Source organism: Pan troglodytes, chromosome 3 (assembly GCF_028858775.2).
Source record: "Pan troglodytes isolate AG18354 chromosome 3, NHGRI_mPanTro3-v2.0_pri, whole genome shotgun sequence".
In the NCBI taxonomy this organism is placed as follows: domain Eukaryota; kingdom Metazoa; phylum Chordata; class Mammalia; order Primates; family Hominidae; genus Pan; species Pan troglodytes.
The window spans coordinates 24,271,155-24,283,723 of record NC_072401.2 but is presented as its reverse complement, the minus strand read 5'-3'; the positions used below and the strand labels follow the sequence as shown (position 1 = coordinate 24,283,723).

The window sequence follows — 12,569 nt, the reverse complement described above, 5'->3', positions numbered from 1 at the left end:
GGATATGAGGATGTAGAATGCCATTTCCTCCAATTCAAGGGCTATGTCATTGGACATATTTGATTGGTATTTACTCAGCAAAGAGAGATTATTCGTCATTATTTCTTTAAGTATCTTAGGCTTCTAGGAGGAATATTTGAGAGTGTGCTTTTTTTTTTTTTTTATCTTGCTGGGAATTGCAAGTGGTAATTGAAGGTAGCATGTAGAAGAAATCAGTATGCACGAATAAGGCAGTGCAATTCGTAAATAAAACAAGTGAAAATGGAGAGAAAAGATAAGATTGACCAAATAGGAATTTATTAGGTTGAGTAAAAGACATACTTATCTATGAGAGAGGAAACAAGAGTTGAGTGTGCCTCAGTGGCACAGATGTTTCATTCAGTCATGTAAGTCACTTCCTTTGCTACAGCAAAGAGAAGGGCAAAGAGCCATCCAAGAGCAGCTGTTAACAAAGGGAAGCCTTTTTGAGACTCAGGTGTGACCATGAGTGGAGTACAGTGTCCCATTCACTTTGTGTTTGCATTTCTCTGTCTTTCTGAGATTTTCTGAGTTGGAACTCTGAAGTCAAACCACCTTGCATTTGTATACCTTTTCTTCTCTCAGGGAGAATTAGCTTTGAATAATAAAAATTGCCAAATATTGGTGTAAAATATTTCACTTTAGAGAAAACATTCATTCTTTCCATTTCTTAATTATAAAGTAGGAGAGTGAGGCAGCATCTTCCTGTTCATATCAAAATTTCATGTGGCTTTCTGTGACCTACTTGGCTCTCGATATATGTGTGTTGTGTATGTCTGTGTTTATTTTTTTTCCAGCAAGGTAGCATTTTTTTCCTTGCAACTTGCCTTAAGTCTAACCCCAGGCTTGTTAGCAGACTTGAAGTTCTTTTTGCTGAATGGTATTCACCCCGCCTCCTAAATAGAAAATGTATTGTAAACTAAAATGCTCCCTTGTAAGCGTAAACTCATTTGAACTCCAGCCTGCCCTTCTTCAAAGTTCCTTGGACTCTGGAGCCACTTGACAATGGTTCTTCCTCGGCACAAACGGATGAGTAGGGCTTACTTGGGGGAAAACTCAACAGAGGAAACTACTATGCTTCACGGACTCTCCCACAGTGGTTTCTGATGAAATGTTCTGCCCTCCTATAGAAAAGCAGAAAGAGCAACAGCTGATGGCTGTTCCTCTTTCTTCCTTTTTATTTATTTAATTAGTTAGCTGCTGAAGCTTGGCTGAGTTTCAATCCCTCAGTCTCATAACCCTCCCTTATGTTGTGCTCTATATAAAATGGTCAGCTGGCACTGCGATATTTAGTGTTACTGTTCACTTAGGTTTCTGTTGCAGAACCATATTTTAGACAGAATGTATTAGTTATGCTTACAAGAATGTATTATACCTACATTAGCCATGGTTTACTAGGTTAATGAACTGTGGCGACAAAGAATCACTGCTGTTAAGTTGTAGAGTTGCTCTAGGTCCCTGCATTTGGCTGTCGTATTTCACTGAACTTACTTTGAAGTTGCTTATGTCACTCTCACCATTGCCCCATATTTCCTGTCATCCCATCTTTTTTTTTTTTTTTTCTTCTAAGTTGCTTAATTCCTTGGCTCCAAGGGTAGATTCTCTTGATTGGACAAAGACCCCTGAGCTGCTTGCATCCTCTGCAATGTTCTTTGCAGACAAATGCTACCAAGGCTATTCCGTGATTCCTCAGTCTCACTTTGTTAATTTTCCATAAAGCAGCCCATACAATCCCCTTGAAAATGCAAGCTTCGGTAATAATGCCCAGTTCCGTGCAGGCCAGGGGTGATGCATTCATGTTTTCTGGGAAGCAGGATTTGTTAGCGTTGGTGTTTGAAATACAAAAGATCACAGCCTCCTGCTCAGCACGGTAGATCCATCTTTTCTTGGTGACAGAGGCTTAGGGGATGAGTCAGTTTTTCAGGCCTTGTCATGAAATTAGTTTCCTTCTTCTTCACTCAGTTTGAACCCTTGTCTGAAATCTTGGAAAAATTAGAAACATGTGTCTTCGCATTTAAGAACATTATCTCTGTCTCTTTTCTCTTTCTCTCTCTCTTTTTTTTTTTTTTCTTTTAATTTTTGCCTTAGGCCTAACTCCACCCACCACTCCTCCTCATAAAGCCAACCAAGATAACCCTTTTAGGGCTTCTCCAAAGCTGAAGTCCTCTTGCAAGACTGTGGTGCCACCACCATCGAAGAAGCCCAGGTACAGTGAGTCTTCTGGTACACAAGGCAATAACTCCACCAAGAAAGGGCCGGAGCAATCCGAGTTGTATGCACAACTCAGCAAGTCCTCAGTCCTCACTGGTGGACACGAGGAAAGGAAGACCAAGCGGCCCAGTCTGCGGCTGTTTGGTGACCATGACTATTGCCAGTCAATTAATTCCAAAACGGAAATACTCATTAATATATCACAGGAGCTCCAAGACTCTAGACAACTAGAAAATAAAGATGTCTCCTCTGATTGGCAGGGGCAGATTTGTTCTTCCACAGATTCAGACCAGTGCTACCTGAGAGAGACTTTGGAGGCAAGCAAGCAGGTCTCTCCTTGCAGCACAAGAAAACAGCTCCAAGACCAGGAAATCCGAGCCGAGCTGAACAAGCACTTCGGTCATCCCAGTCAAGCTGTTTTTGACGACGAAGCAGACAAGACCAGTGAACTGAGGGACAGTGATTTCAGTAATGAACAATTCTCCAAACTACCTATGTTTATAAATTCAGGACTAGCCATGGATGGCCTGTTTGATGACAGCGAAGATGAAAGTGATAAACTGAGCTACCCTTGGGATGGCACGCAATCCTATTCATTGTTCAATGTGTCTCCTTCTTGTTCTTCTTTTAACTCTCCATGTAGAGATTCCGTGTCACCACCCAAATCCTTATTTTCTCAAAGACCCCAAAGGATGCGCTCTCGTTCAAGGTCCTTTTCTCGACACAGGTCGTGTTCCCGATCACCATATTCCAGGTCAAGATCAAGGTCTCCAGGCAGTAGATCCTCTTCAAGGTAAACCTTGGCAAAACCCTAATAACACAAAAGGTGTTCCTAAGAAGTAAAAAATAAAATACAAATAAAAATTTGAAATCTGCAGCCATTCTGGCCCCTGACCACTGCAATTCTGGCACTGCTGGAACTAACGAGAACGTTGTTACACTCACATCTCTCTCCATGTTCTCTTAAATCTGTCAGCTCTGAGCACAGTGCCTTGAGCCAGTCCTATCAGAGAGAGCAATTTGTTAAGAAACTTGCTCATCCAACTTTTTCCATTACCTGGAGAGCTGCCCTGTGCCAGGATAGTAGAGATCCATGCAAGATAAAGCTGTCAGTGTACCAGACCTGGTGCTCAGTGTTAACATCAATAAGAGACGCTGAGAGAGAGCACATCACTCCCAGCCCTCTAAGTTGACTAGATGATCACAAACTGTCACTGGGAAATCTCCCTAGTAGCTAGGAAGAAAAAGCCAGTCTCTGTAATACAGTGTCCCAGAGGATGCTCCACAGTGCCGATAAACTTGGGTTAAGTGGCAGTTGCAAATGCCCTTTTTGCTTTTCTCCTCTGGTGCAGATCCTGCTATTACTATGAGTCAAGCCACTACAGACACCGCACGCACCGAAATTCTCCCTTGTATGTGAGATCACGTTCGAGATCGCCCTACAGCCGTCGGCCCAGGTAATGAGGCATGTCATTTTCCTTTGGCTCCCTTTATCCCCTCCTTGAGATGACAAGATATTCTCCAAAACCCTATACCCCTCCCCATATTATTATTCATTTTGCTCATGAAAATTGAGGTGGTTGACTTAGTGATAAAGTTATGTTTCCCAGGTATGACAGCTACGAGGAATATCAGCACGAGAGGCTGAAGAGGGAAGAATATCGCAGAGAGTATGAGAAGCGAGAGTCTGAGAGGGCCAAGCAAAGGGAGAGGCAGAGGCAGAAGGCAATTGTAAGTGGCCTGGAGCTCACTTTTATTTTAAAGTAGGGTTTCTTCTTTTTCTGTGTGCTTTTTTTGGTGATAGATTAGAAAATAAAAGCTAAGTCTTTGTTAGAACAGGCCATTTTCAGCCTTTTGGCTTTAAAATATCCATAAGTCTTTGGTCCCCATTGACCTAATTTATTGGAAAACAAAATGTTTAAGTCAGTATATTTCTCACTCACAGTTTCATTTTGAAGTTCATTATTGTTTTCACCTTCTGTTTTGAAAAATGGAGGGAGTAGAGATTTTTTTTTCAGTCAGATATTTGTTCTTTCTGATCACAGGATAAGTTTTTCTTTCTGTTTCCTGTTACTTCTCTCTTTGAGAGGAAAATGAGGAGGGATTGCTATCTCGTTTCAGTTTTTGTCTTTTTGGCCAGCAGGAGACTTAAATTGTCCATGAAGAGACTGAGTTCAAGTTGGATTTAAAGGAGGCAGTGGAGGAAGAGTTGCTAAGAAAGTCATCATTTCTGGCCAGGCACGATGGCTCATGCCTGTAATCCCAGCACTTTGGGAGGCCAAGGCATGTGGATCACTTAAGGCCAGAAGTTTGAGACCAGCCTGGCCAACATAGGAAACAGGAAACAACATAGGAGACAGGAAACCCTGTCTCTACTAAAAATACAAAAATTAGCCAGGCGTGGTGGTGCATGCCTGTAATACCAGCTACTCGGGAGGCTGAGGCAGGAGAATTGCTTGAACCAGGGAGGTGGAGGTTGCAATGAGCTGAGATCGCACCACGGAACTCCAGCCTGGGTGACAGAGTGAGACTGTCTCAAAAAAAAAAAAAAAGTCATTTCTTCTGCATCATGGTCGCCATCTAACTGGGTAATTGACACACCCACATTTCTTATGAACTACTTTTCAATGACATTTTATGGATTTCAGCACCACTTACCAGGGGGTATTATATTAACTTGACATATAGACAGTGCTGACCCTTCTGTGTAAAGATCCACGTTATGTTATATTTGTTTGCTGTCTGAAGATCAGTCCTCATTTTCAGCAGCTGCTGACTAGTGGGTAGGCTTTACCCCAACTCCCTACCGCGGTTTATCAACCTAGACTTTGGATGGCAAAAATAAGTCAGTCCAGTTGTCAAAATCCAGCCCATGCCCATGGTAGACATTCCTAATCGATAATGGAACTCTTTCCCATTGAGCCCCCTCAGAGCCTTACGGTCTTTTCTGACATGGTGCTCTAGGGAGCCGTGACTAATCAATGAGATATAGCACTGCTTTTATTCAGTGCAGCTGCTCCCTGTGTGCTAGCCACTCAGAGTTAGCTCAGTGAAGATCAGCTTTTGACATATCTTGCATCTAAGCTAGCCAAGGCTTAGGGAAAAGATTTTTGACTGTAAAGGTTAGATTTATGTGTTATCTTTAAAAAAACTCACTAACATCAACACAATTTTGCAAAAGCTATATAAAAGAGCTGACTAATGGAATCAAAATCAAGCATTGGCCAACAGTTACCAGCTGGAGGAAAAAGGTTAAATGAGAGATTTGTTCAACACAGGCACTTAAGGAGAAATAAGTGGGAAGTAATTGAACACTTAGGTCAAAGTTTTGGAGGGTTTGCTGCCATTTAACTTTGAATCTACCTAAGACTGACTCAAAGGCATTTTGCAAATTACAACAATTTGCCTCATTTTTCTCAACTTCCAAATGAGCAGTGATATTAAGATTTGCCAAAGTGTCATTAGTTAACACTTACGAAGACTAATGAAAATTAAAATTCAATTTTTCTAATATCACTGTATTTAATTAATGGCCTATTCAATAATTATAATAACTCACATTTATATAGTGCCATATAATTTACAAAGCCTTTTAATATGGCACATTATAATCATTACAAAAGAAAATCATGCTGAGCGAACATGTAGGAAAATGATTATTTTGGTGTTTGCAAATTTATATTTTATAAAATCCTTCATTTTTCCCCCAAAAATAGGACATTAAAGAGAAAGATTAATAGTTTCATCATAAATTTGCTTATATGGCCATGACACAACACAGTTATAACTAAAGCCAGATTAATATTTTAATCAAAAGCATGTAAATAAATTATGTGTTTATTTTATGCCTTCTAAAGATGATTAAGTGCCAGATATTAATAAAGAAAGGAAGGGAGGTGTCTTTTTTGTTGCTAGTTTGGCCCTTTACAGATAGAGCAAGTAGTGTCATTGGTCTAGATGAGACAAAATCACCCTGAGGGTCACCAGCCTCAGCTTGGAAGCAGATGCTACCCTGTTGTCCCTTTGTGTTACAAATGTTAACTAGTTCCTCTGTTAATTCTTAGATGAAAGTAATCTGTATCAGTTCTCTTCGAAAGAGCACTTGTAATACAAGTGTCAACTTGATTTTTATTAAATCATTTTACATTAACTAGACATTTGTGAGAATTTTGGCTTTAAAGTTCGCTTTTGTTTTTGAAAAGTAGATTGAAGGAAACCTAGAACATAGAGATTGTTTACCAACAGAGTGAACTATAAGTGATAAGTGCTTAATAAAGATTTGGGACTTACTGTTTAACCAATTTCCACTTGGACAATTACATGCTGTTTCTATTGAACATGAGTGAAAGCTCATAGCTCTTTCTGTAATAAATATTTGCCATTTGGTTGGGATATAAAATTAGGAAAGACATCGTCCCTGTATCCAAGGAGCTTCAACTATACTGGCAGATAAAAATACACAAACAGGCAATACAGTGTGATAAGTGCTATTATAAGGGGTGCATCTGTGGCACTGTTGGGGTGGTATATTGGGAGCATCCAGATGTATATATGAAGGAGAACATCCTCAGAGAGGGTAAGACTGATCCAAATCCTAAAGGGAGAAAGGACAAAGATTTTCTCCACCTGCAGCATCCAATATGGTAGCCTTTAGCCACACGGTTAATTTGATTGGGCCATATTAAGATGCACTGTGTGATTGGATTTAGAAGACTTAGTATAAAAAAATAGTGTAAAATACTTCATTTATCTTTTTATATCAATCACAAATTGATATAATAGTTTGGACATGTTGAGCCCAATACAATATATTATTAACATTGAATTTTTCATATTTTTACTTTTTAAAATGTGGCTCTTAGAAAATTTTACATGACATACTGCATTGTATGATTACTGGACATTGCTTTTTTAGACAGAGCCTATAGCTTATACTAAGTCTCTAAAAAAGAATAAGGTATATTGAGAAACTACTAGTCGTTTAATTGGAACACTGAGACACAAGAGGGGCAAGAAATAAGTCTAGAGGGAATGGTGGAAGATAGCCTAAAGGGTCCTATAATTCATGTTAAAGATTTTGAAAGCTATCTTGAAGGCATCATGGAACTATTTAATGAGTTTACCTACATGAATTTTTTTTTATTGATTCCCTTCCTCCAAATAGTTAGCTTTCTAGTACCATAATGCATCCCCAAAGTATATTTTTATGGACTTGAGTGCAGGGATACATGCAATGATTTTTAATTGATTTGAAACAATTAGCTTGAAAATTCATACATAGAAGAGCTAAGGGAACAAGGACAGTCCAGACTTAAGTTGGTCAGGTACATGATGTTCTTTCAATGTTTGAAACAACCTTAAAGTAATGAGTAAGAAGCAAATTACATTTAAGATATCTTGGGGTCAGTGTTGGGTTATTCATTAATCAAAGCAATCATATATTTAGGGAACCAGAAAAACAGAGACTCCAAAAGGCAATGAAAAAAAAACCTTCAGAAATTTAATAATTGTTATTTTACAAAATTAAAGTCATCTTTTTAACCTTTGTCTGCATTACTTCTATTTTGAGTTCCATAAGTAGGAGGTGTTTTAGGAGATCTATAAACTTTTCATTGCTTATGTTTCTAAAATCCTAATTCAGCCCAAGTTGAGTGAGCCAAATCCAAAAACAAAGAGAACACTAATAATTAGTAATTACCAATGCAAAATCTTATATTGTGGTTGAATGTTACCATTGTTTCAGTTGGCACTTTCCTGTAATTTCCATCCTGACTCTTTCTCAAAAAGCAATTCACTTTCTGCCTTTCTCAGACTCGTAAGCTTGAAATAATTCAGGTTATATTGGGACTCTGCAAACCAGAGTTTAGTACTTAATGTCTAAACTGTCACTGCTCTAATTTCTTGTGGAGTTCTAAGTCCAACTCCATTTGCAATCTGTACAGTTTTCTGCCAGAAAACATGATAATGGGATGTTAATTTAAAGGGCAAATCTAGACATTGTGATATGGCTCAGCACTTAAAACCAAAACTAGATGTGCTCAGGCGGCAATGACTGCTGCTTCACTTCTCTGTTGGTCAGTGTCCAGCTCAGAAGCCAGGGACAGTGTAGTACTGCTGATAATTTTAAACTTCTTCCAAATGAAATGAAAAAAATTGTGCAATTACTCAGAGTTTTTTTTTTTTTTTTTTTGAGATGGAGTCTTGCTCTGTCTCCCAGGCTGGAATGCAGTGGCGCAATCTTAGCTCACTGCAAGCTCCGCCTCCTGGGTTCACGCCATTCTTCTGCCTCAGCCTCCCGAGTAGCTGGGACTACAGGTATCCACCACCACGCCCGGCTAATTTTTTGTATTTTTAGTAGAGACGGGGTTTCACCGTATTGGCCAGGCTGGTCTCAATCTCCTGACCTCGTGATCTGCCCACCTCGGCCTCCCAAAGTGCTCAGAGTTATTCTTTTTTGGAGAAAATGAAATAGCTTTCTATGCAAGCCTCTTTAAAGATATATTTTGTGTGGGTGAGTATATGTTATATTGTGACTCTAAGTTCAATATTTAGAAATATTCAGTTTTATGGAAAGATGAATAATTATAGAGATCTGCTATACAACATAGTACCTATAGTTAACTATGCTATTGTACACTTTAAAATGTTGAGAGGATAGATTTCATGTTATTCACACACACACACATACACACACACACACACACACACACACAAAAGAAAAAAACACAACACAAGGAAATTTTGGAGGTAATGAATACATATAGTACCATGATTGTGATGATGGTATCAAGGATATAGGCATATGTCCAAACCCATCAAAATGTATATGTTTAATATGTACAGTTTTTTGATATATCAATTATGCTTCAGTGAAGCTTTTTTAAAAAGTAGTTATGCATACTCTTATTCTATAATTTTCATGTTTTCTGACTTACCAGTATGTTTACTTGCATGTTAGCTTTTATTTGCATCTTACCTTTTAAGTAGACTAACCTGGACTTATTCACATTAACCAGCCTTAGACACTAAGCAGGGATAGTAGCACACGGTACGTGAATGGGGGACACTTTGGACAAATTTAATGCTACAATTTTGTTTTTTCTCTAAGAACACCCCCTAGTAGTAGGCATTTATTGACTACCTAATGAATTAGGTTAGATAATCAATATTAACGGCAAGAAAGAAAGACACTTTTCAGCATTTTTTAGAATCTTGGTATATCTTTCTATCTGTACCTTTCCATGACCCTCCACTGCACTCACCTCTTCTTTTAGTTGGAATACACCATACACTCAATTTATAATATCTTTGCAATTTTTGAGGCAGTCAGGTTACAGCTAATCTAGGAATGAACACTAGTATTTCACTGCCAAAGTTGATATGTAGTTTCCTTAGCATAGAAAAAAAGATTTTTACATTATTCTGACTTGCAAATGTAGAGAGCTGAAATCTACATTATATCAAGCTCTTCCTTGTTACCTAGCTTAAAGGACATTTTAGAGAGATCACCCATTAAAAGCATTAAATGCAGTACTTGGCATAGATAAGAGTTCAACAAATGTTCATCTCTCTACTACCTTCTGTCTTTTCTTAGTCAAACCCCTTTTATCAGGAGTAGTTTATTTGATGAGAAACAACCACTGTATGTTTTCCTCCAGTAACTGGGAAGCTCTAGACTCTTTTGATAAAGATTTTAGTAATGTGAAGTCAGTTAATTCAGTCAGTTTTTTGTTTCTTTATTTATCCCCCATGTTTTGGTATAGTGAGGATTTACTATAGATGTTAATGCAATGTAAGTCTTCAATTTTATTATCCACCCCATCAGCGTACTAGCTTTTGTGAAAACTGAAGCTAAAAGTTATTTGATAAATGTACCATCCTCCTCAATAGTGAAAACTGGTCCGAAAATCATTTTTCAAGGAGCTGTTTCCAAAGGTTTAGAGTTCCTCCAAGCCTTTAAGAAGTTGAAAATGTTATTAAGCATTTTGATTTCTTTTCCTTTCATCTCCTGTTTAGAAATTAATGTCTTGAAAAATTGGCTGCAAATGTTAAGCTTTTTTAAAGATATGAAATCTATTCATCTGTCTAATACAACTGCAACATGTTTAAAAGAATCAGTTCTTTGCTAGACATTTTGGCCAATCTTAGAAAGATTTTTGTCTTTGCTTTCTAGGCGTTTGGATGCCTTTTATTTTCATTTTTAGCAGTAGGAAAATCAAGCACTTCAATAATTTTCTCAAATAAGCCTTTCAACATGTATTCAATCTCTGATCTTTGTAAGGTAGTGAGGCATGGCCCCATTCCTGTGTTTCATAAAAAGAGATGGTAGAAAAATAGGTAATTCAAGTAATTGTGGAACACCCCTTCGGTTTCCTGTTTCTCCCCTCTAGGTTATATCTTCTTTTTACTGTAGAATGTATCAGTATCCATTATAAAAGGTCCTCTGGTTTATATTTTGTATGGGATCGTTGTTGCATACAACTTCGTATAAAGCTGCAATTCAGAGACTGTCCCAGTATGTCTGCATATGGGCATACATATGGTCGATTTTCGCTTTAACTTCAAATTTCCTTGAATACATAGGCTGTGTTTATTCCCATAATGGTAGTTGAGCAATTTCTTTGCAATGTCTCAATTTCTTTCTCTCACTTCTGCACTTCCCCCTCCTCTCTATACAGTAGTAACTTTTCTAAAAGGCTCATTAAAAAAAAATTCCTTAACACCCGTGAAAGCAGGCACCAGGAAATTTAAGTTTAGATAACAGTCCCATCACATTTGGCTGTTTGACTAGAGCTGGCTGCATAAATAGAATGGAATGTGGTGTTATGATTCCCTTGCTCAAGTGTGTATCGATGGTCTGGGATGTGCCTCTTCATCCATTTCTACTTTCTGACTGCCAGGATGTGCTCGGTGCTCTGAAGTGGCACAATCACAGCCTTCAATTGAGACATACAATCTACATGGAAGGGCGTCAGGCAGCCTGCACGGGTTACTCTGCTTCATCTGGTCATTTATTTAGTCTCAATGCTATTGTTCGTAGAGTTCTGTTTTACCAACTGTTTGTTATCTCCTACCTTTGATTTTCAGAGGTGATTTTTATGAGTGAGATTCCTGCAAACATGTAGCTACTTCTTACACTTACATCTGTAAAAACAAATTATGGAAATCTTTGTTTCTTCACTCAGCTGAGCTACCTGAGCAAGGTTTTTTTTTTTTTTCTGTGATAAAACACCAAATCTAACTTTCCTTCTCCTTTGTATTGGAGAGTCTCAGAGAAGAAGGACCACTCTTAGGCATCTTTGATGTAATGAAGGGAATGGGATAAGTGTTCAAGATGATTAATTGATTAGTAACTGATTGATTTTACAGCAGATATTCATTGATAGTCTGTTATGTTTTGATGCTTTGTTTAAAATACAGTAGTGAATAGAACAGATATGGTCTCTACTGTCATGAAGCTTTTATTATCCTGGGGAAGTGGACATTAAACAGTAGATAAACTATTAATTACAATTAGAAAGGAGAGTCTTCCATAAGAGCAACTAATAGGAATTCTGACCTCACTGCAAGTCTCAGAAAAAATGTGATTGTTGAGCTTAAGGTTGTTGTAGACAGTGTGTGTATGTGAGAGGCTTGGGAGTGGTGCAGTGTGAATAGGGTGTCCCAGTAGCAGGGAAAGAGCATGTGCAAAGGCTTTGGGAAGGAAGGTGCACAGTATATACTAGACTAATAGAAGCTCAGTGTGGCTGGAAAAGAGAGTCACAGAAAGAATGCGATATAAGAGATAAAGCCCATGATGACAACAGGCCCAGACCATACAGGGCCTTGTAGGTCTTGTTAATGATTTAGGTCTTTCATTAAAAGTTATGAGAAGCCATTGGAATATTTTAGAAGTTAATGGACATCATTGGATTCCTGTTTTCTTAGCGAAGACTATCCTAACAACAATGGAAGAATAGATTGGAGAAGAATAAACATGGACACAGATCCAAGTTAAGAGATTGTTTGTTATACTAGTCCAGAAAGAGAAGCTGGAGGCTTGGCTTAGGACAATGGAATAAAGAAAATAGATTATAGAGAGATTTAGGGGATAAAAATTAATAGGACTTGAGTGGTTAGACATGTGGAGAGGACCAAGAGAAAGGAGTAAAGGGAGGTAGTTAAATTTCTGTCCTAAATAACTGGCTAGATGGTGTTCATTTCACTAATACAAGAACATTGGGAAAAGAACCAAATGGGGAGAGGGCAAGGCTGGAGGGTTGGGCTTCGGTAATGTTGGTGTAGTGTGAGGTTCCTCAGGCACAACCAACCTGAGATGTCAAGTAGACAGTTGACTATTT

General features: G+C 38.3%; 1 protein-coding gene across 12 annotated transcripts in view; it reads left to right on the top strand.

Annotated features, from left to right (window-relative positions):
* PPARGC1A (PPARG coactivator 1 alpha) overlaps positions 1 to 12,569 on the top strand; it is a 684,626-nt gene that overhangs the window by 659,999 nt on the left and 12,058 nt on the right. For all 12 annotated transcript variants that reach the window (XM_016951407.3, XM_016951411.3, XM_016951413.4 and 9 more), the window contains 3 exons: positions 2,107 to 3,022; positions 3,582 to 3,686; positions 3,840 to 3,960. In XM_016951407.3, the coding sequence (XP_016806896.1) occupies positions 2,107 to 3,022; positions 3,582 to 3,686; positions 3,840 to 3,960 (1,142 nt within the window). The remainder of the gene's footprint in view (positions 1 to 2,106; positions 3,023 to 3,581; positions 3,687 to 3,839; positions 3,961 to 12,569) is intronic.